We start from the raw sequence: 27987 nt of genomic DNA on the forward strand, positions 1-27987 counted from the left end.
CGCAAAGAAAAAGACAGAGAGGCTAAGATTAGCGATTGTCGACCACTCGCAGACACCACCAGCAGTGTCAGCCACAGGGTAGCGAGTGGTGACTGCCTGCAGGCACCACCGACACTGTCAGCGGTGCCTTTTTGCAAAGGGTGCGCTGCCACACCCAGGAGGTACACATGCACTCCTTACATGTCACCCCGATACATAGCTAAATTACTGAGTGAAGAGATCGAAAGTGCAGGTCCCTCCAGGGTACAAGCCCTTGTAATCGATAATGCAAGTAACATGAAAGCTGTATGGCAAATATTAAAGGCAAAATATCCTCATTTAATAGTATTTGGCTATCTTGCTTATGAGTTGAATCTTCTGGCAAAGGACACAGTAAGCGTGAATACAATGATGACAATATTGGCAAACTGCAAAGCCATTGTGAAGGTATTCAACAATCATAATGTTGCTAATCAGACTTTGAAGAAATTACAGAAAGAGAAGCAGTGGAAGGAAAGTGCACTTTTGTTGCCGGGAGAAACTAGATGGGGCACGGCTACAAACTGTTTACATAGTTTGCTGTGCACAAAGAACTGTTTGCAGTGTGCCTGAATAGCTGACACAGTATCCCAGATTATTCCCATGAACATTTGGAAGCAGATTCTCAACAATGATGCGTTCTGGGTTCGAGTTCAAGGAACACTCAATCTGCTACTACCAGTTTCAGTGGCTATCAAGAAACTTGAAGGAGATACATCAAGCCGTTCAAATATCCCAGGGATATTCAGATAATTGAATGAAAATCTAATTGAACTTTTGGCCTTCTTCACCTCTATCCAAAAAAGTAGTAGTAGTAAAACAAATGATCACTAAGAGATCTGAGTTTTGCTCTCATCCAGTTCATCTGGCAGCAACCCTTTTGGATCCTCAACACAGAGGACAACATTTATCAGAAGATGAATTATGTACTGCTCTCAATACAATTACGGAAGCAGCTAAGAATGTCCCCAACATTGATGAAACAGCCATGATGACAGACATTGCTGAGTACTGCACAAAAGAAAAACTTTGGAGCAAAGACATCATTTGGCAGGCAGCAGAGAATGTGTCTCCTCTCACATGGTTTAAGGGATACTGTGACACCCGACTGCTGTCCAGGATTGCTCTAAGGATCCTAAGCATTCCATCAACAGCAGCTTCTTGTGAATGTAACTCGAAGGCTTTTAGCTCAATCAAGACAAAAAAGAGAAAAAGACTAACAAACAAATGCACTGCTAAGCTTATTTCTATTTCTCAAAATCTCTTGCTTCTGGAGAATCAGTCAGAAGCACAACTAATGAAGAAGCAGCAGTGTGATGATAAGTTGCCCTTGCCTATAAACTCATAGGTAAAACCATCCTTTAGCAAAATAGAATGTGGTTCAAATAGTTCTGAATCAGATTTGCCTCAATCTGAGTCTGAAATGGAACTAAGTAGTGCAAGTGATTCTACAGATAGTGACAGTGAAACTGGAAGTGCTGCAATGACCTCAGTGGAAGAGAGTTAAACTGTGCTGAAGTAGATGAGTGGACAACCATGGCATATCATGCACAGTTCTTTGGGTGTGCTAAAATTAGTGTGTCAGCAGTTTTCAGTGCCTTCATTTTTTATCTTAAATTTAAATAAACAATGTAAGGGAAGAACATGTTACTGCGTATTGTCTTTACATTTTTACAAGCATTGCAATAAAAATAATTTCTTCCCACAAAGATTTGAATTTGTTTGAATATAACATTTAAGCCACATTAAGCATGCTGTATTTAATTTTTTTCCTAATCAAATATTACAGTTCAAATACTTGTGGTTATTGGGACATAAAATTAACATGGGGGTACTTTTTTAGTTTTGTTTACTAAATATAAGTCAAATAAACGTGCTAAATTAGATCACGCTCTATTTAGGGCATTTCAAAAAATTCCGGAAAACCCATATCTCTGGTTCCAAGGTCTGAAGTCCACAGCAATGTCAGAAGTGTTCGTGTTCTCCTGACTCCATCATCTTATGTTTTTCACAAGACCATCTATCCTCTCCTAAATGGTACCACTACCAGAAAATATTTATTTAGAGATTTATTTCCAAATGAACCCTTTAAGGTGTGGCTAAAGAATAAATTGAAAAAGATTAACCAAAACTCTGCTTTGGAAGTGTTTATGGAAACTAGTAATTGCACATACTTTAAAAAAGCAAGCAAGTACATTTTGTTGAACTATCTTGCTCCACTCCCTCCCCCCACACACACAAAACCTCCTTATGATATCTGAAATGCATAAGGACACAACTTTCCCTTTATAATCAGATTCCTCTTTTTGCTTGAGATTTTCAAAGAAGAGGGAGAGCACATTTAAACCTAACAACTATGAAACTATGAAACAAAGAGGAAAAATGAACTAAAGCCACAAAAAATGGCAGGAAATTCTACAAAAGATATACACGAGAAAGTAGTGCTAATATTTTTAAGTGACTAGATTTCAAAGCAATGGGTTTCTTTAAAAGGCTTAAATGTAAGTAGTATTTACAAATAGTCTTCTCAACTTTCTTGCTAAGACATGAATTCAAAGTTCTGTGGGTCTTCTGTAGCAGGTGATAATACTAAAACCTCAGGCACTACAAGGAATACAGCACCCTTCATAGCAATGTCAGCAGCGGCTCTTGGACAAGATGCAGAGAATTTTGCCTTCAGATCTTGGCATGGACAAAGCCCTTCAGTTCACCTTTGAAAATTCTTTGACTCACAGTCCATTCTGTAAACCATATTAAGTCTCTCCCAAAGCCTAGAAGTCTTTCATAACTCTGCAATCTTTCCCTGGAAGCAGAGTTACGTTTCAATGAAATATTATATGTATATATTTTAGCTTAGTTACTTTAGATCTTACCTTCTTTTCAATTCCACTGAAGAACTGGAACATCGTTATGTTGGCTGGAGGCTTGGACATGCCCAAAGCAATACATATGCCTTTTAGCTCCTGAAAGACCTCGCTGCCTCCTCCTTCCTGGGCTTTTTTTGGAGGGGCGTTCACACAAAGCATTCTGGCAGCTTCCAGTTCTGAGATGAGGTATGCTGGGGTAAGAAAATGTAATTGCAGCATAAGATGCAGCCATGCCAAGTATCTACAACTAATGAGCATTTGCACCTGATCAATGCAACAAAATCTTGTATTTAACAGATTACAAGGTCAGAGATTAGGATCCCAAGAGAGTCAGTGAAAAAAGGATAGCTCCGACATGCAGGCATTTTCAAGGTGCGAAGCACTACAGCTCCACTAGACTATTACATACGTCCAAAAGAGCACAACTCTTTCCTTTCAGGCTCTGCAGAAGGAGGACAGTATTTTGGGAACAAGGCGGCAGCAGACAGACGAGACAGCACGAGGAATTAGAGTTAGAAAGCTAGGATTCTGCAAGTCTTTTGTCAAGAAGTAGGGGGACTGGAGAAAAGGCAGAAATGAAAAGCTGCCAGGGAAACAAGCACTGGAGACTGTCTAAGGAACTGATGAGCCAGGCTGACTGGGAAATCATTACAACAATCAGTTATTCTTGGCAAAGGGAGGAAATGTATTATGGCCCAGATCCTCAAATGATATTTAGTTGCCCAATTCTCATTGACTTTTGTGGGAAGTTAGGCACTTAAATACCTTTAAGATCTGGATGTGTGTCCAACAAAGAAAGGAGTTTGCCATGCTTTCCCCATCAAAATAGCCTGGGCCTGGCATCATTAACATGGGACAGTTAGCAAATATCCAAACAAATAATAGTAAGTGTCAACAAGTTTGCTTATGATCTATATACATTAATTCAAGCTTCAAAGTACAACAGCAAGCCTCTTTGAACAGTGTGATTTGCTGAGAGCAAGTCAAGGACAGGTGCGTTTTGAAATAAGGTAAAAGATTTTTTAATAATCTAAACTGAAATTTAATTCAAAATATCTATCCAAAGTATTTTAGACATAAGAAGTTATCTGGATCCATGATTTAATCAGGTCAAGCACATTCTCCCTCTGACCACTGGAGTACAAAAACTTAAATAATAATGTAACATTCACATCTTATCTTAGTTCAACATTAATCTTCAGCAATGAACAGTGAAGGCATCAACAGCAAGGGGGAAAAAAAAAAGACTTCTCCAGTGAAAAGTGTCTATGCCACGTTGAATAAGACATTTCACAACTGTAAGGGTTAAAAACTAAAATAACCTTTGACATGTAAACCACTGGTGTTCACAGTGTTCCCAACTTCCAGTACCTCTGCAACTGCTCCTTGACCTCACAAACAAACCAAACCTGATTTCAACATTCAGTGCTGCTACTCAGAACACTCTGAACAGCAAGGAACTAATGAAAGTCAGCTTCACTGCCACTGGGCAAAAATTAACCGCAGAAACATGTACCAGTGCAACTCGTAAGGGAGGATGGCACACAGAACTGAGGCTGGGACAGGGAGAGGACACCCTTTCACCATTCCTCCAATGGCCGGAGACTCCAATATTCATTTTGGTGAGGGAAAATATTATGTTCAACCGTTCCAAATGCCAAAGCATGGTAGGGACTTCAAAACAATCATGTGTTTACTAGGTAGAATCAGATACAAGAGGTGAAACCACTGAGTAGAAGCTGAGGCCTCCAACTTGATTCGGATGCCAACATGTATGCTCCTGTATTTGGTAGAGGTGCACCGATACATCGGTCCCATATCAGATCGGCACTGATATGAGGAAAATTGAGAGCATCAGCAATTGGCTTTTTTTTTCATGTAGCCAATGCTATGGCCGATAAATGCCCCATGCATGTGCACAGCTGCAGCACAGCATGCAGGCAGCCAGGAGCATAGCCCAGCAATGTGGAGAGCAGCTGGGTCTGGCTGGTAAGTCTGCTGTGGGGGAAGGGATGGTGGGGAGGGAAGGGGCGGGGTGGGCAGATCAAGGTCTCCGCAGTGAAGGAGGGAGTGGGTGAGGGTGAGCTGCCACTGTGGGCTGGGACCAGAGCCGGTGCCGGGCTCTTCCCAGCTGCACTCGGGGCAGGCAGCAGCGCTGGAATCAGGGGTCAGGGGGGCTGCAGTCACCCCAAAATTTGCTGTAGCCCCCTTCCAGTGCTACCACCACCTGCCCCGAGCACAGCCCCAGCCCAGGCATCCCTGCTAAAAAGAGCCCAGCACAGCCCCAGTCCGCAGTGGTAGCCTGCCCTCCCCCACACACAAATCTGGAGGCACATGCCCCTCGTGCCCTCCTGGGGTGTGTGCAACAGCAGAAGCCCCCGCACCCCCCCTGGACAAGCCATGGCTCTGCCCTGCGCCACACCCCGCCCCAGCTATGCAGCGCCTGCCCCTGACCCAGCCCCACTCTCTCCTTCACTGCAGGGGCCTTGATCTGCCCCCCACTTCCCCCACACCAGATTTACCAGCCAGTTGCCACTTCCACACTATGGGGCTGCATATCGGATTTGAATCGGTATCGGCCAATATGGCTTGTTAAAAATCAGCCATTGGATCAGCCCCAAAAATCTCTATTGGTGCACTCCTAATATTTGGGGGATTTTGTGCAGAGAGGTTTAATGGATTCTTCACCTGTGCATTGCACCCACCCAGAAAATCTGTTCCAAGAAGAGACTAGCTAAGAAGTGATTGGTAAGTTTTTTAAGACCTGCCATCACACAATCAGAAATATTAACATTTTGGCCTCCTTTTGAATGGGATGGAAAATATGTAGGTAAAGTTGTAAGAATTATTATAGCAGTTATGTATACTTTGTAGTAAACAAATACCACCCCACTATTTTACCCCAACACCACCCCACTAGCAAAACAAAAATGTTTATGAATCCATGTATATAAATGTGTGTGCGCGTGTGCATGTATATACATGCACACACACATATACATACATACACACACACGTATGTATGTATGTATGTATGTATGTATGTATATCAGGCTTTCATGTAAGTATTCCCTTTAACTTACTGAGCAGCAGGACACAGTTTTTCTGATTGAGAAGGCGTTTTGTCACATCTCCTGATGTTAGTGACACATATGGACAATTCATTTCTGCCAGCAGCCCACTCGCTTCAAGTTGGAATTCTTCTGCTTCATTTGGACCTGAAGAAAAAGCAACTTGGGCAGTTAAAATTTACAGCTCCTGGTTTTGTGATTATAGTTATGCAGGAAAAGGAAAAGTCAGGGGATGATTTGGTTAAGAATCATGAATACAACAAGATGTTATTTAGCATGAAAACACTGTTGAGGGTGTAAGCCTCTGGGTAAGAGGCTAAAACAAAGATAGTATGGTCAAAGTATGGAAAACACAAGAGAAAGAAAAGAAAAGGTAAAATTCAGAACAAGTAAAAATGATCGGTTTGAAAGGTATAGCACTAATAAGAGCAAAGCAGACCATTTAAAATACCAATTGACCCCAATAATTGGATTCTAAGCATGGAAAATTAACAAATGTATAAATTTTCCATGTCTAGAATATAAGTTTTGGAGGGCTGTCTTAAATGAATTCCCTTCCACTGCTGCAGCAGGTGACAGGGGTCAAGTGGCCTGACCCCTGTCCCTTGCTGCCTGTTCTGTTCCTCCCCCAAACTGTCCCGTCCCATCCCCCCCCACCCCCAGTCTGCCTGCCCCCTCACCTGGTACCTTCACATCTCACACCTGCACCTGTAGACCCTGTACCCTCTGCTAACTGCCCCTCCTAGGAAACTGGAACCCATCTCGCCTGCCCCTCACCATACATGCGTCCTTGACACATGCCCCTCCCCATGATGCCTTCACTCCTGGGCACCTGTCCCCCAACAATTTGCCTTCCCTCCCATGCCATAGTCCCCTGGCTTGAGCGTCCTGCTTCCTGGCCCTCCACAACTCCCCACCCTACCCCACCTCCACTTACCTTTCCCTTGCAGCTCTGTTCCAGCCAAGGTGTATGGAGCATATGCTTCCTCCAGCCCCAGTCTGGCCATGCACCAGCTGTTGTGGCAGGGGAGCTGGGGCCAGAGTAGCTGTTGCCACTGCATTGCCAGTCTGGGCCCAGAAGCAGCACGTGCTCTGTGCTACCTGCCAGAATAAGGCCCCAACAGGAGTCAGAGCTGCAAGGGAAAGGTAAGCAGTGGTGGGAAGCAAAGGGGCATGAGGGATGGAGGGGAAGCAGCTGCAGCCGTGAGTTTGGAGCCTCTGCTGTCCCACCCTTTGTACTTGAATTTAAGATTAAGGCTTTCCCCTGCTCCATGCTAAATGTCAGTTCCTAGACACATGTTTAAAGCTTACTGTATCTGGAATGAAAAACTACCGCTTTAGTTTACAGAATACTATGAGTAGAGCTGGATGAAAAACAACAACCTAATTGTTCAAAACCATGAGTTGCAGTTTTTTGTTGGGTGGGAAGGGGAGAATTCCTCTATCAAAATTAGAAATGAAAAATTTCAAGTTTCAAATGTTCTTCTCCACAAAAAAACATTTAATACTTCAGTCTTTGCTAATTTTTTTTTGAGTCAACAATAAATAGGAGGTGAGCCAATGCTCTAGTCACTGGAATATTCCATCTGGAATTGTAAATATTTCCTACATCATAACTTCAAACAGAAAACCTGGAAAAATTCAGAAATTATAATAGGCAAGAATGTTCCTCCCTCGCCACCAAAAAAAAAAAAAGCAGCAATTCAAAAACTGATCAAATTACATTATATGAAAGAGCAGTTAAATGAAAAGCTAATTTCAGTCAACTGTCTGTTTACTGAAATTAATCAGCCTTTATCCACAATCAGTTCAGCCATTGTTAGCTGCACTAGGCCAGCTTGAAGAATGAGGTGGAAAATATCCAAAGCTTAATGGGGTTCAGACTGCCCTCCATGATACAGTTGATTTAGCAATTCTGTCAGCACACAGCTTTATACAGGGATACATATCTAGAAAAATGTATCAATTACACATTTCAGTTCTCAAGGCTGTGGTTACTTACTGTTTGTTGCGTGCACATTTTCCTCTAGTTTACAGAACAGCCTTAACTCAGATACCAGCCAAGCACACAGTTTGGTAAATTCAGGGGAGGTGGCCCCATGGGACGTGGCCTGAGTCAGCGCTCCATCATCCAACAATGGGCCTTTGTACCTGGCATGTAAAATAAAAACACAACTTAATGAGCATGTTATTACTGAATCCTGTAGTAGTTTTTTCCCCCCTGTAGATTCTGTGTGTATAAATGAGGGACACACCTAATTTACATCTAAATTTTCCAAGCATCTTCAGTACTTATTGTAATGTCATGCATATTTGTGTTCATATAAAAAAAGTCACGTTAAAATAGTTAAGCATACTAAGTTGTCCTTGTATGTTATTCTATAGATAACAGGACACATGGTCAAAGCCACCACTTCTTGAATCTTAATATTCTGAAGAATGCTACCGCAATATGCAGGTTTTACTTCTCTCACCAATTGCAAATATTATAGCTTATTGATCTACTACTCCTGCATTTCTGAAGTATATTATAAAGCACTAATACCAGAGATATTAGAGTAATTAACCTGTCAACAATACATTGCATTTTTACTTCCCTACCCATCATTTCTGTCATATATTTAGGAGGAGCCAATATTTAAGGAGCCAATATGCCTCCTTAAAAATCAGCTAATTGGTATCGGCCCCAAAAATATCTATTGGTGCTCCCCTAGTGGATACAACCCTACAATGAGAGTTACACATATGTCACAGCTGAATTTAAACTTTCCCTAATTATCTATTGGTTTTACAAGATGAGTTTTCAGAGATGGAGAATTCCATCGACCCTTGTAAAAGTACAAATTATGGTTTTTATTCTGGTAAACAGTGTGGTAGGCTATTTCAACACATGGACCCAGGATGAAAAGGGATAAAAGAAAAATTACACTCATTTAAAGCTATCCTGATAGCTCTAAAATGTAAACTCTTGTGTGAGTGTGGACTCAATCAATTCAGTCAACTCCTGACAGGTGTCAGAAGTGAGAGATCTGTCATCCAGCATACTGGAGTGTATGCTGTTCTGCAAAACTTCACTCATAGTGCTTTACTCAATGTGTAAAGCTAAACAAACAAATAAAAGGCTTGTCTTAATCACATCAGTTAGCTCAATTTAGCATACTCAAGTTATTTCACTTAAGTTAGCCTAAACTCAAGAAAGAGACCTTATTGAAAAAAGAAAAACCCTCCAGCTACAAAGTGGTTTGGTTTTGCAGCACAGCATGACTGCATTAGCAATGGATGATGAGTTGAGGTCCAGCACCCCTGCCAGCACTTCTCAACTCAAGCCAATAGCATATGAACTTCGATCCACCCCAATCTTCCCACCCTCCAATTGAGCCAGGTGGCTCAAGTTGAAAGCACTGCTTTAGTTGGAATTAATATTTATGTGTTGGGGTGGGGGAAGCTAAACTCAAACACTTACATAGTAGGGGAGGTAAAAACTTAAGTGAAAGCATGATTATATGACTACAAGAATTGACAGAGGACCAAATATACTTGAAATTTACTAGCTTTGTTTAAAAGACTGAAGTCAAGAATACCCCCTCAAATCACTTAAAGGATTAGCAGTGGCAGCAGTTCAGGATGCCTTTATGATTGGCAGCTTTCCTTTGAAATTTTGATCAGCTATTTGAAAAAAATAAAAGAATTCAAAACATGACAGATTAGATTTCTAGGCTCTACTGGTGGTAAGCTTGTAGATAGAGCCATTATCTGGTGATACTACGATTTATGGGAAGAAGCCCAGTTTAAATAAACACTGCCATGGCTACTGTTATACAAAAAAGTAAAGACATACAGTTTTTACTCTGGACTCCCAGCACTGGACTTGGACTGTTGCCACTGCCAAGGTTATGCATAAACAAATTCTGCTTTTCATTATATTTGTGTCACCTCCCATTTATTCTGACACTCAACGTATAGAATCAAAAGGCAGAAAAAAATGGCCTGGCATGTTGTAATAGCATATAGCAAAAGAAAAAGAAAAGTTTGGGCCCTTTTTCTTTTCTTTATGATTATGACACCTCAACGTTTCTTTTCACCCTTCTATAAATAGGGTTTTCTTCCATTTTCCCCACTGTCTATAGCTAAGATTAATCGGCAAACTACAAAAGTGATGATATCACAAAAACTAAGAGAGGGAAAGCTAAGCAACCAGGAAAAAAGGGAAACTGTAATCAAGAGATTTTTAGTAATTTAAAACCGTTTATGTTCCATTGACATCCATTTGACTTTAACGTCAAGTGAGTACTTTGTAGCAAGGATCCTTACCAGAAAGACAATTATAAAAGAAATAGTTTATAAGTTAACTGGGATTTGGGAAACTCAGTATCAGTTCTCTAGTTCGCTGCAAATTTCCTGTACAAAACAGGTCTTTCTATACCTGTTTCTTCATTTGCAAAATACTCTCCTGCTTCCAAGAAATATTGCAAGAGTAAGCACACTTAAGGTATGTGAACTGTTCATATAGATTAGACAATGGGTTTGTATAGGATGGTTTAGGGATGATCCTGCCTCAGGCAAGGAGTTGGACAGAATGACCTCTGGAGATCCCTTCCAGACCTACTTCTCAATGATTTCTACAACATACAACGTGTCTGAAAACCAATTAAGCTCTCCTCAGTAACTTGAGTATGAAAAGAAAACAGATGGACTTTAAGAAATAAGTACCCCAAGGAAAACACTCACATATGCAACCAAGAGACTTCTCCAAGGGCTCATTCTCAGGCTTTCTGCAGCCCGGTGAAGATAAAACATGGCCCCTTGCTTTACCTGTGGCAGGTTAAGGCACTATATCTAGTGGATGCATCTAGGGGTGGGCAAAATGGCGGATCCAGCCAGCAGCCAGGCTCTACTTCCCAGCAGCCCCAACCCCTGGCCAGTCTCCATGGAGATCACAGGAGTGCGGAGACATGACAGCACGGGACCATGACAGCATGGGGCTGAAGATCTGGGGCTCTGCCCCAGCCCAACCTGGTCCCACGTTGTCACATTCCTGTGCTCCAAGGTGCTCCATGGAGACAGGCCAAGAGCCCTGTGGCCAAGGTGCGTGGCGGGCAGGGAGCTGCTGCGGGGCCGGGATCTTACAGTGGTGACAGCACAGGACAGGGCTGGGGTACAGCCGTGAGCTGCTGCCCACACACACCTGCGACGAGCACAGGTTCCATTGACAGGGGCATGCAAGCCGGACTCTGCCCACCCCAACCAAACCTCACAGTAGTTTGGCTATCAGGTTAGACCAGCGTTTCCCAACCCGTGGTACAGGTACCACCAGCAGTAGGCAGACAACCTGTCAGTGGTGCCAGTTAGCCAATTTATTATAATTACTCCATACAACAAAAATTTGCTGGCATGGTACTTAAGGCCATATCGTTTGAAACTGGTGGCGCGCAATCTGTCAGAGTTTGGGAACCGTGGGGTTAGACAATGGGTTTGCTTAGCTCAGCTAGAACAGGAATGGCTCTGTCTCAAGCAAAGGGTTGGACCAAACATGGCCCTTCTGTACGATTTCTATACCGGGTGAAGTGAACAAAACCCAATGACGCTCTCCTCCGTAACTCAAGCGTGAAAAGCATCCCCAGGAAACCATCCTCATAACCCACCCGCATCCGAGAGACTTGCGGGGGCTCTCTCAGGCCTGCCGCAGCCAGCCCACCTACCCGAGATCCTCCAGCCCCTCCAGGATGTCGCTCTCCATGATCTCGAACTCCATGACGCTACGGCTGCGGCTGCCCACGGGGCGCGGGGGGCTCAGACCTGCACAGGGGGGGCCACAGTCAGAGCCCGGGTAGTCACCCCTCCTCCCCGTCACCCCGCCCCGCTCTCCCGCGCCCAGAAGGGAGGGGAAGTCCCCGCCCCCCGCCTGGCGCCGCCGGCGACACGCACTCTGCTCAGACCGCTACGCCGCCGACTGCCGGGCTGGCATGTCAGTGGGGGAGGGGAAAGGAGGCAGCAAGTCCCCAAGCCCTAACCTCTCACCCGGCGGCGGGAGCTGCCCGGAGTAGTGCCTGACTCACGTGGCCTCCTTGGGCGGTTTTGTAAGCCTTATTTACGCAGTGGAACTTGGTGTTCTGGGGAACTGACTGTACTTTTTTTAATTGCAGATTTTTAAATTTTTTTTTTTAGCGCGGCGAACACCATCTGGAGGATTTTTTTTTCCAGGCAGCCCTACAGGTAGCCCTGAGAAGAAGGCCCCCGCTCCTGTGGAACCCACGTTGGAATGCGCAGGGGCTGGCGAGGGAGCGGGCGAAGGGTCAAACTACACCAGATGGCGGCCGCTCGTCTCCTGTGGTTCTGCAGGATTGCAAAAACTACCCATCCCAGCATGCCGCGCGCCACCCTGGAGGGGGCGATCGTCGAATCATAGCGCTCCGCCTGTGACGTCACACAATACAGGCGAGGAGGGGCCAGTCCAGGGGGGGGGGGGGGGGCTCCTGCAGGGCTCATGTGTTGTTCCGCCGCTGGGGAGTGATACCCTGCGTACTGTAATTATACCATAATTTCAACTCTTGTACGATGGACGATCAATAACAGTAGAAGTGTTCAACATATACTATCATTTTTGAGACAAGGTGCTTTGGGTCAATCGGGTATCTTGTATTAGACCAACTCAGATAGTTGGAAAAATTCTTCTTTGCAAACTTTGGGATACAAATACCCTTGGTCAGGCTGAGGAAGCATCTGCAGTTGGTCTGTGATCTTCCTGGATCTGCAGATGCTTCCTCAGCCTGGCCAAGGGTGTGTGTACCCCAAAGCTTGCAAAGAATTTTTCCAACTGAGTTCGTCTAATAAAAGATACAGGATTGACCAAAAGCACTTTGCCTGCCTATGTCCTTAGACCAACACAGCTACAACCTATACCAATAATTTTTGATGCAGTATATGCAAAACCCAAGTCACTCAGAGTCTTAACCAACTTCTGGGTTTGCTGTCAGCACTTCCTTATGACTGCTTGCCTCAAAATAAAGAAATGCTTCAACTTTGATGACCCAGTTCTCACTCACTTGTTGGTGTTTTAGAGTGAGCAATATAAAGTAAATAAGGTGGTTTATTGGCATGTGTATTTGTATTTCTTTCAGTGTACAATAGTTCAGCAAATACTATAATTTTGAGCTTCCAATACTATAATTTAATATTTATGGCCTGACAACACTGGCACAGGGGAACTTGGGCACTTTAGGCCCTGCCCACTGGGGATGGGGGCACTGCTCTTTACAGCCCAACCTGAACTCTGCCCTGCAGGACTGGGAGCCAAAAACAATAGTGTTGGTGGGGAACTAGAACCCCCTGCTGTTTGATGGTAGGGTTTGTAGAGAGAGGCTGGGGGAAGCTGCTGCTGTCCCCAGTGGGAGGGCAGCTCTTCCCTGGGGCCAAAGTTGAGCAAGTCAATTGATGGCCCAGTGCCAGTCCTCTCACAGGTGCTTCTCTGGCTCACACACTGGTGCCTCACCTCTTGTTCACATCTGCAGGGGGATAGAGAGGCTTCTAGCATTGAGGGTGGGAGGTGAAGAACCGGGGCAACTCATCTAAGCTATGGGGACAGCAGGTGGTACAGCTGGATAAGCCTCTAGAAGTACAGCGACCCAGATGGGGCGGTCTCTATGTGGAAGATGAAGCGAATGCTGATCTGGTGTCAGCTGCAGGAAAGCCCAAGGCAGAACAATTAAACCTCCCTGGATGGTCTATTGCTGACCTCAGGGTTACTCTTCTCTGGTAGCAACGTTTTAAACACCAGTTGGAACAGGAAATGGTGAAGCAAGAATTCAGCCACAAACTGGATTGTGTTAAGTGTGGGTTAAACCAGGACTAGGGATTCTTATCCCATTACCTGGAGTAGCTTTTGTGAACCCCTTTGTTCCTATGGGTTCTTTGCTTGTTGGCTTCTCACAGCACTGCCCCTCTCCCCATCCTCCTCCTTTTTCCACCTGTCATATTCAGATCACTCACCCCATTTTATACCCTGCTCTGCTCCTTGCACAGCATCTTATGAAATGAGCTTGAGTTCACAAAAGCTTGGGCTCTACATATATCTTTAGTTAGTCTGAAAGGTATGTATCTACCCCATGATTCTTACTATCAGGGCTCATAGCAGGGGGGTAACCTTTTTTGGGGTATGCAACAAATTAGCTCCACCCCCTCCCTGGGTGCCACACCAATCCCCTGTTCCTGCCTGATCTGTTGCTCTGCTTTTGGCTCCCTACCCTGTGCTCCTTGCCTGATCAGCTCCCAGCTATATCTGCCACTGTGCCCCCTGCTACATATGGAAGCTGCTTATGCCACTTGTGGCACTCATACCGCAGTTTGGCCACCCTCTATATATTGTTGAGCTGCTGCTGCTGCTATGGCTACGCAGACAGACAAAGCGGTGTCAGCAATGCCTCCTAGTGGAAAAACAGCATGTGCCAGCAGGAGTTTTTCTGAACACACTTTCACTTCCCAGACAGAAGGTGATACAAGCTAGCTCCTGTGTACCCACACCAGTTTTTGCTGGCATAGCTACATCAGCCAGAGGGTGTGATCTTTTCACAGCAGTAGACAACCTAGTAGTCAAACCAAATAGCCACACCCAAGTATAACCCTAATGTTCAGTTCACCTTTGTGTTTGGTCACTGAGGGTTTGGCTAATGCAAAGGAACCAGTATTAGCAAACTGGTAGCCTCCCTGTTGCTTGATGTGGTAACAGAAAATCTGCAAGAACAGAGTAGATCTTGCTGTTTGAATCCTGCAGTGATGAGATTGGAGGGAGGTGGGGGGAAGTACATTTGGGCATCTTACCTCAAAACTCTCTCCTTACTGCTGTTCAGTTGCTGTGATAACTAGGGGATAAGAACGCACAGTTTCTGTTGCGAGAGAAAGGATGCAGTAGTGCAGATACTATTTCCAGCCTCTTCTTTGAGCCTGTATTATTAGTTTAAGATTCGCTCTCCAAAACTCTAAGTCTGTTTGGTGCTTTACCAATACAGCTCTGTCTTTGTCCCAAATGACTACACTCTTAAAATCATGCCAGTCATTACTTTACAACAGTATTCCTCCTGTTCATACAGCAGGGACTCAGACCGTCAGCTTGCATGGGAACTGGGCAGAGAGCAGTAACTCATCCAGTAAACCGCACAGTCCTTGCTTATCTCTGAACAGAGACTGGCAACATGTTTCATAGATGTCATGAAAAAGGCTATCTACAAATGGGGAAGGCTTTCAGTCACTGTGCACCTGGGCTGGTGGGAATGGGTTACAGAATAGCTGATGGATTTTTCAAGTATTAGAATTAGTTCCTATCTAATGGACCATGCTCAAACCCCCAAAGTCCAGCCCTCCTCCCCACCCCTTCGTTCTACAGCCAACTGCTCCATATTTAAAAGCTGACTCACTTCTTACTGAGAACACTAATGAGCTCCTCTTGGGCTAAAACAAAGGGATGGGGTTGGGAGGTTCTTTCTTACCCTGCAGCTTTATGGCTCACTCCCCATCTCACCGCCTTTCTAGGATTTTTTTTTAATCCTACCATGATGACTAGCACTTCACTGTCAGCTATGGCAGTTCATCATAATTTCAGGTCCTCTAGCTTTTGTCCCTGAGGGTTTTATTCTTTTTTTTTTTCTCCCTAAAACTAGATTTTACTCACAGCTCTGTCAGTAACACACACTACGACTGGGGGCAAATGCTTATTGCTGCCTCAAAATTTCCCAGCTACCCAGTGGAGATGAAGACACCCACCCCTGTAAGGAGTTTGGAAGTTTATAACGTGTGTGCTAAATATAACTTAATTGATTCTAAGGTTATTGTATTTGGGATGTTTTCATTTCGTATTTTTTATGCAAAGACTTTCCCAGACAGAATCCCCATCCTGTTTGACCTCTGGGTATTCCCTCCCCCTCCAAGTTTCTCTCTCTTCCTGTGCATCTCAGTGTCTTTCTCATGTTTGTCTACAGAATTGAGCTGCTTTCTCCCATTCCTTCACTGTCTCCACCAAGTCCACTACCTTTCCATTATCCCAACCTCAGTATTATCTTGGATTCTTCCATCCTTCTGTTCATCACCACAGTATCGAAGCCAGCCCTGCCTACTCTGGAACAAGAAGTAGCAGACTTTTGAGCAATCTCAGGCCCTCAAATCCTTTACTTGCTTTTTTGCGACTCCTCTCCACCACTCTCACCAATGATCTTTTCCCATTCTCTTCAGCATTTCTTTTGCCTGTATTAATAGTTAATATATCAATATTGTATTTACCTTTACACTTAAGCTTTAACTGTTCATGGGTATACCAGGGACTGGTTTAAAGTGATTTCACATTCCAAACACTGTGTGATACACTGTAGCACTGGGACAGGACTTCATCTCATTCTCTACAGTATTAAATGTTTCAGAGATTGAGAGCTCTTAACTGCTAAAAGTAATAATCCAGGCATCTTAATGACAGTTTAGCCAGAACATGGCTCAGAGAAGATGTATCACATTTTTAAATGCGTTTAAGTGAAAGTCAATGAGATTTAAACTCCAAATGGTCTGTCACTTGTGCAAATGGGATTTAGGCTTCTACCTCACCTAAGCCAAATATCTAACAGATTAGTTGAATTGAGCAAGGCAGGACTGCCTCCACCTTCCAAACACTGTTAACTTTATTAAGTGTTTAAGTGTTTATTAATGTTTCTTCATGTGCCAGTGGCACATGAAGAAAAGCTAAGCAATCCCAGTGCTACCCCAAATGAGTCTCACCAGGGGACATCTGAAGAGAATAAATCAAAAGTAGGGATGTCAAACTCATGCTGTAGAGGGCCGAATTCCAAGTTTAAGTAGGGTCAATAGGGGAGAACACACACAGCCTATGTAGGCCAAGCACACTTAGCGTTTGGATCTTCTCCACATATCAGGATCACTTTATTCCAGTCTCACAAGCTCCTGTGCGCTACCCTATTTACTGCCATTTCAGGGACTCCCAACAACTCCTTCTGCCCTTCCTTCATAACAAGAGCTATGTTCCCAATTTTCCCCACATTAGGGGCTCTGGGTGCTCCTGCTTCCTCAGACTGAGCATCCCATTCCCTCTTCTCCCCAATAATAGTATGTCCCATTTCCCTGCTTCACCAGTGCCAAGTGCTCTGTATGCCCCATTCCCCTAGCTTTACTCAGCACCATCTCTCTCATGACCGTCTTAGATATTACTTCCCATTATCTCCACTTCCCCATCTCTAGGTATCTTGAGGCCCTTGCTTTGTTACCCACCCACCCAGTTCTCCCAACTCTGGGCCCCTGCTCCCTTTGTTAACAGCATTCCTTATCCAAACCCTTATCTCCCTCCCAAGCATTGCGATACCCTAACACCTTTATTATCTGTGCAAGGACCCTGTGAGATACCCCAGTATTGTTATCTTCATGTTACTAATGAGGAGCTCAGGTACTGAGACGGACTTGGTCAGGTCACACAGGAAGTCTGTGGTAGAGCTGAAAATTGAACCCAGGGTTCCTCCCTGCCCCAATTCCTAACCACTGGTCTGTCCTTCCTCTCTATTCCCTTGAAACTCTCAACCTTGCCCCAATTTCTCTGCCTCTACCAGACTCTTCTGCCAAGTCTCTGGTTCTGCCATTACCATCGCCCCATCCTTCCATGGCTGTTCCCCACAACTTTGATCCATCTCCCTTCCCATATATAGTCTGCTCTCCCCACTCCCTTACCCCTCAAGGACTATGCTTCCTCTCATCCATTTTCCCTAGTCCAGTACCTGCTGCTTTCTCCACATTCTTGTCCTCTCCCCCAACTCCTTTCCTCCTTCCCCATGCAGCAACTGTACTCTCTAGTAAGAGCCATCTCTGACATACTGCACAGACAAGTGATCTTAGCTGTTCCTTCTTACAACAAGATGAGATCATCCTACATTACATTTATACAGCATAAGGCTGGCCTCCTGGTTTTATTTTCTGGGATAATCAACAGCTGTGATAAATCCACAAAAACTAGAATAGATCTTCTCCCTGGATTTGCCTCTGTTCTTTTGTGTGCCTGCCAGCTGTCGATCAAATGTTTTAATAAGACATTTTTGTGGTGAAAAACAGCATCAACCTCCCTTAAAGGCACTGAGTGTACAGAAAAGGAGGCTCACAAAATAATTTAAGTGGAGGTGTCTTGAGTTTCAAGCTGGTTGGAAAATGTCAGGTAAATCTATAGACAATAAGACACCTCCCCATTACCATCATGGTACATGCGTCTCTACAAGGCAGCTTTCGCTTTTTCCTCCCCCTAAAACTGTTTTCAAGGCTTCATTAAGTATTGAAATGTTTAAACCCTTCACTGAAAATAATGTTCAATAAAACAGCACACAGGCTCCAGAGTAATTTCACAGTAACCATTTAATGTTTCAGTTTAAAGTAATACTGTTTACTAGAGGAAGAGAAGCATCCACATATATACATAGCCTTCTAGGATGCTGAAAAAGGGACATACATATAGCTCCATGGAGAAGACATCTAACAATAAAGAATATTGAAGAAATAGCCTTGATGCTGATTAGTGTTCTCAGTGTTAACAGCAAAACTTTAAATCAACAAAGACTTTACAGCCCAATGTGCCCTCACCCAAAAGAGAAAAGAAAGGGTTAAGAACACTTTACCCAGGCATGCAAAACTATACTCACCTTTTTGAGTAGGATTCCAACAGTCAGACAGCTTCAGGGAGCATCTTCATTGGTCCTGTGAAAATTAACCAAAAAACTAGGAAGGGGAACAGGCCTGTCACAGAGCTATTGGGTGGCCATCCCACACAGCCTATTAGATCTATTCAAAACTCTCTGGGGCCCCCTTTGCTTTTCTTTTCCTACCAAAGCTTCTGATATACAATTTTTGAGGCTCTCTGGAGAAGTCAGGAAAATGCAGACCAGAAAGTACAGCTATAGGAGAACAGAATAATCCAAAACACAATCCTGGATTGTGCTAATAAGCAACAGGAGGCTGGGTTGATACTTGGGATAAGTGGCTTCTAGAAGAACAATAACTCTAGCCTTGTTTTGACATGATCCAGGATGCTAACACTTAGGGCACTCAAAATACAGGACAGGATTCTGTCCCAGGGGCTAAAAGGATCTGAAATGGAAATCAGTAGTCAAAGGAGCTATATGGGTCCTTTTGTACCAACAGACATCATAATACTTCTATACAAGGACTACCACATTGCAACTGACCCAGGGTTTTCCTATTCCTGTACCCTGTTTCCAAGGGGTCAATGCAAGTTGCTACAGAAGAAAGCATAAATCTCCATATAAAGCACCACACTGTTACCTGCTAGAGCTGTGGATCACGTGCAATTTCCTCCTGACCTCAATGGACTCACTTGATATACTATATTGACATTTTTAACAATGTGACTGCTGGTGCCATCAAGATACTACTTTTTGAAGCTTTCTAAGACATTTGATGAATATGCTGTGGCAGAAAGTTCTATTGGTTATACTCATGTCTAATACTTAAATCATTTAAAATATTGTTTTTTTAAATTCAGTGCCTGCTGGTTTTTGTATTACAAGGAATAGTAATAATTCCTGATAGATGTTATTTTGCCAATACACTTTTCCTTACCTATTTTCTGATTCTTCAAATTAAGCAGCACAAACTAGTCTCAATCGCTCAATTCCTCCCCCCAAGGAGTCTCTCACCCTCCGATTTATTTTGTTGCCTTTCGAATTTTGCTTTTTCCCATTTGATATGAGACCAGAAATTAACCTAAATACCAAGATAAGTATTCCCAATACCTTCTATTTATTTAGCAGCTGTTATTGAATATTGCATGTTTTTCAGATGACCCTTTTGCATTTCTGCATTGATGAGTATTCTATTTAGGTTCCTTTCTCTTTTTGAAATGCTTGGCCCTGTAGCTTAAAAAAGGTGGACATCAATATAGCATTACATTAATGGCAAGACTAGTACCTACCTCATGCCATTCTCCTTCTCCCCAACGAGAAACAGTGCATGAATTTAAAAAAGTTAAGTGCTATGTGCTGAATATACTGACTACACACCTTTGCTAATCAGCAATTTATGTACTCTTTCATTTAACTCCAAATCCATCAGTGCGTATGAGAGATTTTTTTTTTTAACATGTTCTGGGCTATATTAATTTAGTGCGGAATTTTATAGGCTGCCCAGTTGTATAGCTTTGTTAGCAACTTGTGAAGTTCCCTCAACGGCCAGACTTGACTAACTCAAGTCATTTTTTTTCACTGGCAAATTTTATAAGGTCTCAAATTCACCCTTAACTGATAAAACACTAGAGACCTGCCACTTCTCTGTGAGGACTTCATCAATCTCTTTCCATGCTAAAAAAAATAGGGACATACTGTTCAACTAAACCTTTTTGTAATCTTTCCCAAAACCTTGCATGTTACTTACTGCTATCAGTTTTCATCCTTAACACACAAACATGTTTGGGAGAAATTAAAATAGACTATGTTTATTTTGGGGGATAAGATTAACCCTTACAACTAGTTATACTGAAATGCGCCCCGCTCTCTTCCCCTCTCTCTCAAGAAAAAAATCCGCAAAAATCAGGGATTGGTAACCTATGGCCCACAGAGCCATTAGATTGGGCCTGTGGATGTAGAGCTTGGGCAGTATTTGGTGTCAGGAAGAAGTGATAGCAATGCGTGCTTTCAGTTTCATGGTAATGGCCCTGCCTTCCCCTGACCTGAACAAGGTCATTGTGGTTCACAACCTCAGTTCTTTTCAACCAAAAAAGTGCTCTATTATTTTTCTGTAGTCAAAAACAAAGTGAAAACTAAGAGCTTGCATTTTCTGAGAGGTGCTTTGAGATTAATGAGGGGTGTCTTGAGTCTAAAAAGTTTGAGAACCATTGGGCTAAATCTACAGGGAGTCAGATCTGAAAGCGGACTCTTCCCACATACATTCACAGATGTTTTAGATATCTGATACCAATGCCTGAGGCTGTAATGTAGCAATGCCTAGACTGACTGGTATGAGCAAAAGGAAAGCTTGCCACTTTACAGCGTTTCCCTCGCTGCACTATTTTACAGAAATTAATCCAAGTTCTGCAGCAACTTTCCTTCATTTCAGCCACACTCCAGTAAGGCATGCTGACGTTTGCAGCATCAGGTAAATATTTGTCATTCAAACATTGCTCTTCAAAGTGAGGAGATGGTTTTGCCTGATTTGGAGCCCTTGTGTAAGTAAGGCTTCTGTTATTCCTTTTTCCTTTGTAGCTGAATAGAACCAACAACTGTTCTAAGACAGGGCTGTCCAACTTCTAGGCAGCCAAGAGATGCACACTACATGGGCCACAATGGAGGCTGCATACTGTGGGGGTGATAGGCCCGTTTGCATGCTAGGCGCACAGGCACCCCTCCTACCCCGCTGCCCCCTATGCCTCACCTTCAGCTCCCCACCAGCTGCCTCCCCTGGCAGCACAGGCTATGCTGAATTGCCCCCAGGAGCACGAAGTTGACACTGGGGAAGTCCTGAGACTGCAGCGGCTGCCCCAGCCACAGCAAAAGCGGCAGCAATGACTGGGTGGGAGCGGCATTTTATCTCCTCAAAGGCTGCCAGTAGGACAGCTCTGTTCTAAGATGAGAGAGAAAGGCAACTCCCTACTCATCATGAAATTGTGAGACAAATCAAGTCAGAAAGGACAGGTAATGCAAACAAACACAAACAAAGCCCTTCCCATAATTCACCCCTCCTCCTCAGGATCTGGAATAAAGAATCCAAGACTTAGATTTAGGACTTTCAAGTCAGAGCATTATGCTAGAGTTATGCTCAGAGAGAGGACCAGTACGGTAGATAAACTGTTTAATGCATTTCTCTGTAAACTATAGCTAAAGACAAAATAAAATGTGTACTGTTTCATGAAAGGGACCCGTACACAGTTCTCCCATCAACATGCTCTCACTGTGTTCTTCAGCAGCCGTTACTGTTCCAGGTCTGCCCATCTCAACAGCAATTTCAGGTCCCCTCCATTCTAAACCAAAGCACATGCTGCTAATTCCAAACCCTCAGAACCTGAACAAGGACTGTCATTTGTTACAACACATTTCCTAGGGACTAGCATAAGAAAATAGATGCAATTTCTCTTACAACAAACCACTTTAACCTCCACAGGTTGGGGGAAAAGACTGAGTAGTAGTAGTTCTCAGATCACAGCTCACAAAATGCTTGCTTTCCACCTAATGCTGTATGTCTACTTGTCATTCACAGCCAACTCCTGTCCTTCACTACAGAACACTGAAAAAGCAGGATTCAAATTCATTTTCTGGCCAAAAAATGAAGTCTATATTTATTAATTCATCAAGCAGAGTACTTCCCACAGGGATGGTATGGTGTGCAACAAGGACATCTGGAGCAAGGCACTGTCCATGAGACCCTTACCTTCAGTGACCCACAAACTGATAGACCTCGAAGTGCCACTACAGCCCAATGCAGCAGCACTTTAAACCCAAAAGCATGGAGATTCAGCCTCATCCCTTTATGTCCAAAAGTTCCATTAGTAGGCTAAAGCTATATCACCTGAACATCCCCATCACCATACACAATTACTCTGAAAGCCACACAAAGCTGACAAGAAAACAGAGGAGGTTGCAAGTGACACCAGAGAGCAGAATAACCCCTGAAGAGAATGGAACAAAGAAGAGAAGTTAAAAAAAAAAAAAAGTCAACATCTATTGCCATCTGCAGTCAATTACTCACAGGATAGAAGTATCATTGAGAAAATAATTATTTGTCAAACAAGATCCATAAACAGCTCTGAAAAGGTTGCTTCATGATGTCTGAAGACTACTTGAAGAGTTCCCCTGTACAAAGACCACCCCAAGCTGTGTGTTAACTTACAAATATCAAAATGTAAAATCTTGTCTTCTCTGGTTTAGTTAGGCAGCCTGGTGGGAGATGTAAAGAAAAAAGAATTCACAAAGGACATAACATTTCAACCGAAGAGGAAAGGGTGACAACGCTTTAACAAAGTTCCTATATTCAAAACAGTAATTGTTTATATACTGTATAACTATACAACTCTAAATAGTTTCACAAAAAGTTTCCTTCCCCTCTTAACAACTTAATTTTCAGCAACTTGCTTTCTTGTGACATCACCATTTGCACTCTCCCCAGGGTCAGGCTAAAGAGAATCAAAATTTCTAACGCAAGTAATACAACAAAAGGATTCTGAGAAACCACTCCAACTCTCTTTATACGCCCAGTAAAACAGGAAAGGGAAAACAAACCAAAAGAAAAAAACAAACCCATTTTGTGCCTCCATACAGGTTCACCTTCAAAGATAAAGGGTACTGGGTTGGGCAAGGGGTTAAAAAGGAGAACGATGAAGCGGACAAACCTCTGCTATTTTTTGCTAACCCCGAATGAACTCAGGACCTTCTCAAGACTTCAACATCAACTGGAGTCTTTATTGATTTCAACGTGAATTTTACCAGGCCTTTACTGGTTAAGCCCATTGCTCAAGATCTTCATTCTCTCAACTGTTATATGAGTTTCAATGTCTGCTTCAGGATTAAGTCTGTTAAAATGAAGTACTCGTTTACAATAAAAAAAATATCTAGAAGAAAATATTTTTGATCACGTTTATTTTTAAATGATTTACAAATAAAAATGTTAGATTTATCCAAGCAAACATTAAATGTTTTAAGTCTTTGACACGCTGTACAATGAAAACCATCATACTACAGGTTTTAATGGCTCAGGGACCATTCAGGGTGGGTATGCATGTATCTGTGTCACATGGGGCGAGTCCAATTTCTGAGACCAGGGTTCAGATCTTCTGCTTCTTCATGAACTGGGCAGCTGCTAAATGATTTAACACAAATAGTTACTAGATCACAATACAATGAAAGAAAGGCTATTTCAAATCATGTAAGTGACCTCAAAATGTCTGGTCCAGGTGTCAGGCCACAGAGCCTTACCGATTAGTCTTCTTCTCCAAAAGTGAGTCGGATAGATTTTCTTCCCTTGCTTAGTGAGGTGGCATCCATAATACAATACAGCACGAGACATTTGAAGTACAGATGTAATACAATAACATAATTACAAACCACAGGACATGAAACCATTCAAAAGGCAATTCTATTAACAAGTTCTGCATTTCAAACAATGAAAGCAATCAAAATCATGCATTACATTTTAAAGAAATTATCAGTTTTAATTCTTCGGTAAGAGTCTCCATTTCCTTATGTTCTGAACAGGTTTCTTGAGCTTGTCACATGGGCCAGGCTAGTCGAGGAATGCTACTGATAGAAACAGCATGAACTGGAAAGTGTCCCAAAATGATAAAGAATAAAAGCCAAAAAATAAACAACCAAGACACACGCATTATAGGTGAGAAATTCCACTTTAATGGCAGAGTATAGAAAAGAAATTGGCAAAATTTCACAGGAAAGACATTTTACACAATTCAGTATGTACAGAATAAAGTGTGTGTCTGGTTTTGGTAAAATATGCTTTAGCATTAGTCAATATCTACTGTAGGATGCAAATACATCCAACATATCAAACCGAAACAGAACCAAAAACATATTTATATATACACATATATAAACAAAACTGCAGCCAGGGCTCCTCAAATATTAGGATTAGCTGGGTTCGTTTCCAAACTACTGTCAGCAATTTCCATTTTCACCCAAGCCACCCTCCTTTCCAGGTGCGTCTTTGAGCTCAGGAAGAGGAGTTTCAATGCACCCAGCTGCCTGGCTTTCCACACCGTCTCCATCACAACTCAACGATGGCATTTCAGTAGCATCAGCAGTGCCATCTTTGCTCTCCTCCACTTGCAGAAGGATCTCAGACATCGGAGGCATTCCCTGAATATCTAGAACAGGCATGCCTATCTCTGTAGTATCACTATTTAATGATTGTGACTCAAGGTGTGGGACACCTGTTTCAGAGATTAGGGTACAAAACTTTTCTTCTTGATCACCAGAAGTTAATGCAACAAAATCAATTATTTCTGGTTCATCCACTGGCTGCTGAATGCTCAGTTCACAGGTTTTACTGGACTCCAAACCAATGGATGTGATGGTTTCTAACTTTGGAACATCTTCCGTATCTTCACTAAGATCTGTAAGAATACCCAGATGTGCACGTTCCACTTCTATGTCCCCCAAACTGAAATCAATGCTTTCTAATTCCAACTCTGTTTTAAGGGTAGAAGTACCACTAGACTTTACATTTTCTGGCTTTAACGAATCTCCCTCATTTTCCATGTTAAAATTTAATGTGAGTGTTTCGGACTGTTCAAAATTGAATCCTGAATAACTGGTGTTCAAGTCAAAGTCGTTGGCTGCTGTGGCTTTTAAGATTTCACAGTTCATTTCAGTGCGGGAGACACTGCCCTCTCCAAGGGGTCCCACACTAAAGTCTGTGGCAAGGGCATCATTCAGCGACTCTTGGACCATATCAGACTGAGTAGAAAAGTCTACAATCCCCCTCTCTTCTGAATTTTTCTCTGCAATTAAAGCATCTATCTTTTCATCTGATCCAGTTCCTCCTGAAGTGTTATTTTTAACACTAAACAGTTTTAGACTGGAGTTGGCTTCAACAGTATTTGTAGTACAGGTGCTGGCTAACTCTGTGACTCCTTGCTTCTGGGACTGGTGGATTGCACAGCTTGAAAGTTCATTCCTGCCCTCTTTTTGTAACACTAATGAGCTATTTGTCATTTCTACATTGATGAGACTTGTGTCTGATTTCATCTCTATTGATTCTGAGACGGTGACTTCACTTGAATCATTTATTTCTACTACTGGGGCATCTAGTAGTTTCTGACTACTTGTTGACTGAGAACAATCCAAAATGACCTGTTCCTTTTCATTACTAGTTTTGGATAAAGCCAATTCATCAGGGCATGCTGTCAATTTTGAAACAGTATTTTGTATTTCTGAAATCTGTGGGACTTCATCAATGATTTCTGACTGAAACCTTTCTGAGTCAGTATTTTCCTGTTTCACCTCTTTTAAGGAAGCATCATTACAACTCTGCTCTCTCATCTTTGCTACTGGAATTTTTTTCTTCCTGACTTTAGCTGATGGCCCTTGCAATTTTGGAATCAATTTACTCTTAGCATGTGGCACACCTGGCCCATCAATTTCTCTATTAGTTTTACTGAAGTCATTGCTTAATTTTTCCTCTACTAAACTGTGATCTTCCACATTTTGCATTTCATGGTCTACAGCAGATGACAGACCCCTGGAGTGTTCCAAACTAACTTCAGAATGAGACCCTGTTAATTCCAAGTTTTTTATCTCTACATCTTTTTTCAAGGTACCAGATGCATCTGCTTTGTTATCCACGGTATCGTCTGTCTGTCTGTCTCCAATTTTTTCTTGGACCTCATTTATCTGTGGGCCTTGGGGTACCTGGTTGACCACCTTTTCTACACTTGCTGCACCTAAGTGTCTCATTACTGAAGAGTTCTGACCAGCAGTATCAGTTTTAGTTTCTGACAATTTGGACATCTGAGACTCTATTGGCTTCTTGTTAATTTCTGCCTCATTCTCACAGGATATTGAAGTATCTTCTACTACAACTTTAGATTGCAAGGACTCCTCCTCTTTGGGTTTAGCCCAAATATCTGATGTAAGAGTAGTTTGGGATTTGTGGTTCACCTCCTCCTGAACACTGTTTGGGATTTCAGTGCTTTTTGCTTTACAAGTTTCCTGGATTTCCATCTTCTCAGGTGCAGAGGTCTTCTCTACTTTGTTTACCTGACTAGCCTCCGAGTAAGTAACTACATTTTGTGATGTATTAATACTTTGTTTAGAGTTTGATGGCATGTCTATGTTTCTCTCTGTTTTTACTAGATTAGTGTTTTCTCCATTTGGAACTAGACAAGTTGAACTTGCGAGTTTGCCATCAGCTGAATTCTTTCCACCACTACTGTAAAAAATACCATAAAGATCTTTAGCATTAGCTGTGGCCAGGCAAGAGTTCCTTTTCTCTATTTTTTTAGCCTGGTCACTAAAAACAGTAGAAAATGGTGGTGGAGGAGGGCGCACTGGCATTGCCAATATGGGCTGTTCACTCTCAGACACACCTGGAGCCACTTCATCTGCTGGGATGACAGCTGTCTGCTTGGGTGGGGGCGGAGGCGGGGGTGGGGGTGGAGGTGGTATCTCAGAAGCCTGAGAAGACTCATTCTTCTCTGGCACTTTCAAATCCTCCTGTGTCCCTTTCAAAATTACTTCTTCTCCACCAAATGCTTTTGAGATGATATCTGGAGGCAGCAACAAGTCTGCAAAGGTTTCTTTCACCACAGGCAGAGGTTTGATGGTGGCTCCAGAAGATTTTATAGACAAAAAAGTGTTCAAAGGTGCTGGCTTGCTTACTGTTGCAGTTACAGATTTCCTCAGAATCATGGTGGGAACTGGCAGATTGGGTCGAATTTTTGCTTGTGTTGAAGTAGAAGAGACTGGTGTCCAGGGGCTAGTGTGTGGTATCACAGTTTTCCCAGAAAGCTTTATTTCAATGGGCTTCACATGGGGTTTTCCAGACGGAGACTTACCCTCCTCCTTATCTTTGTTTCCTTCAGCATTCTCCTCCTTTAGGACAGCTGAAGCTGCTCCTAGGCTCTTATCCTCTCTCTCATTCTTCTTCCAGCTGAACTTTCCAAAGGAAGACTGAGTTGAAGATTCCTCTTTCTTTTCTTCTTTCTTCTCTTCTTTCTTCTCTTCCTTCTTCAGTTTAAGCTTAATTCCAAGTTTTCGCCCAGCAGGATCTATTCTGCCCGGAGTACTTTTGGTTTCATTAGGCCCTTCTCCCAGCTCTGGAGTGCTCTTTGTTTCCTCTTTCTTTACTACTTTTGCCTTCTTCTCATCTTTCTCTTCTTTCTGCTTTTCACTCAGTTTTCGTTTCAGCTCATTCTGTCGCCTGCGTTCTGTTTCCAGGACCACAGCCAACCCGGCCTGACGGTCCAGGTTTCTCCTCTCTTCGTAGAGTGGATTTTCATCCACATATTTCTGTGAAAGAGAAATGGTACAGTGTCAATAGCAATTACAAAA

At 42.9% G+C, this 27987-nt stretch overlaps 2 protein-coding genes across 2 annotated transcripts in view; both read right to left on the reverse strand.

The window, feature by feature from the left end:
* The window catches only part of FAM98A (family with sequence similarity 98 member A), a 26891-nt gene extending 14899 nt beyond the window's left edge, over positions 1–11992 (reverse strand). Inside the window, exons 1-5 of the mRNA XM_006034690.2 lie at positions 11882–11992; positions 11656–11752; positions 7959–8107; positions 5969–6103; positions 2892–3076 (exon numbers count right to left, since the gene is read on the reverse strand). Coding sequence (XP_006034752.1) covers positions 2892–3076; positions 5969–6103; positions 7959–8107; positions 11656–11708 — 522 coding nt within the window. The 5' untranslated portion in view covers positions 11709–11752; positions 11882–11992. The remainder of the gene's footprint in view (positions 1–2891; positions 3077–5968; positions 6104–7958; positions 8108–11655; positions 11753–11881) is intronic.
* Positions 11993–23531: 11539 nt separating this feature from the next.
* The window catches only part of ZNF318 (zinc finger protein 318), a 39923-nt gene continuing 35467 nt past the window's right edge, over positions 23532–27987 (reverse strand). The window contains exon 11 of the mRNA XM_025216731.1: positions 23532–27945. Within this exon, the coding sequence (XP_025072516.1) occupies positions 24592–27945 (3354 nt within the window). The 3' untranslated portion in view covers positions 23532–24591. The remainder of the gene's footprint in view (positions 27946–27987) is intronic.

The sequence above is a fragment of the Alligator sinensis genome, unplaced genomic scaffold, assembly GCF_000455745.1.
Source record: "Alligator sinensis unplaced genomic scaffold, ASM45574v1 scaffold1456_1, whole genome shotgun sequence".
Classification (NCBI taxonomy): Eukaryota; Metazoa; Chordata; order Crocodylia; family Alligatoridae; genus Alligator; species Alligator sinensis.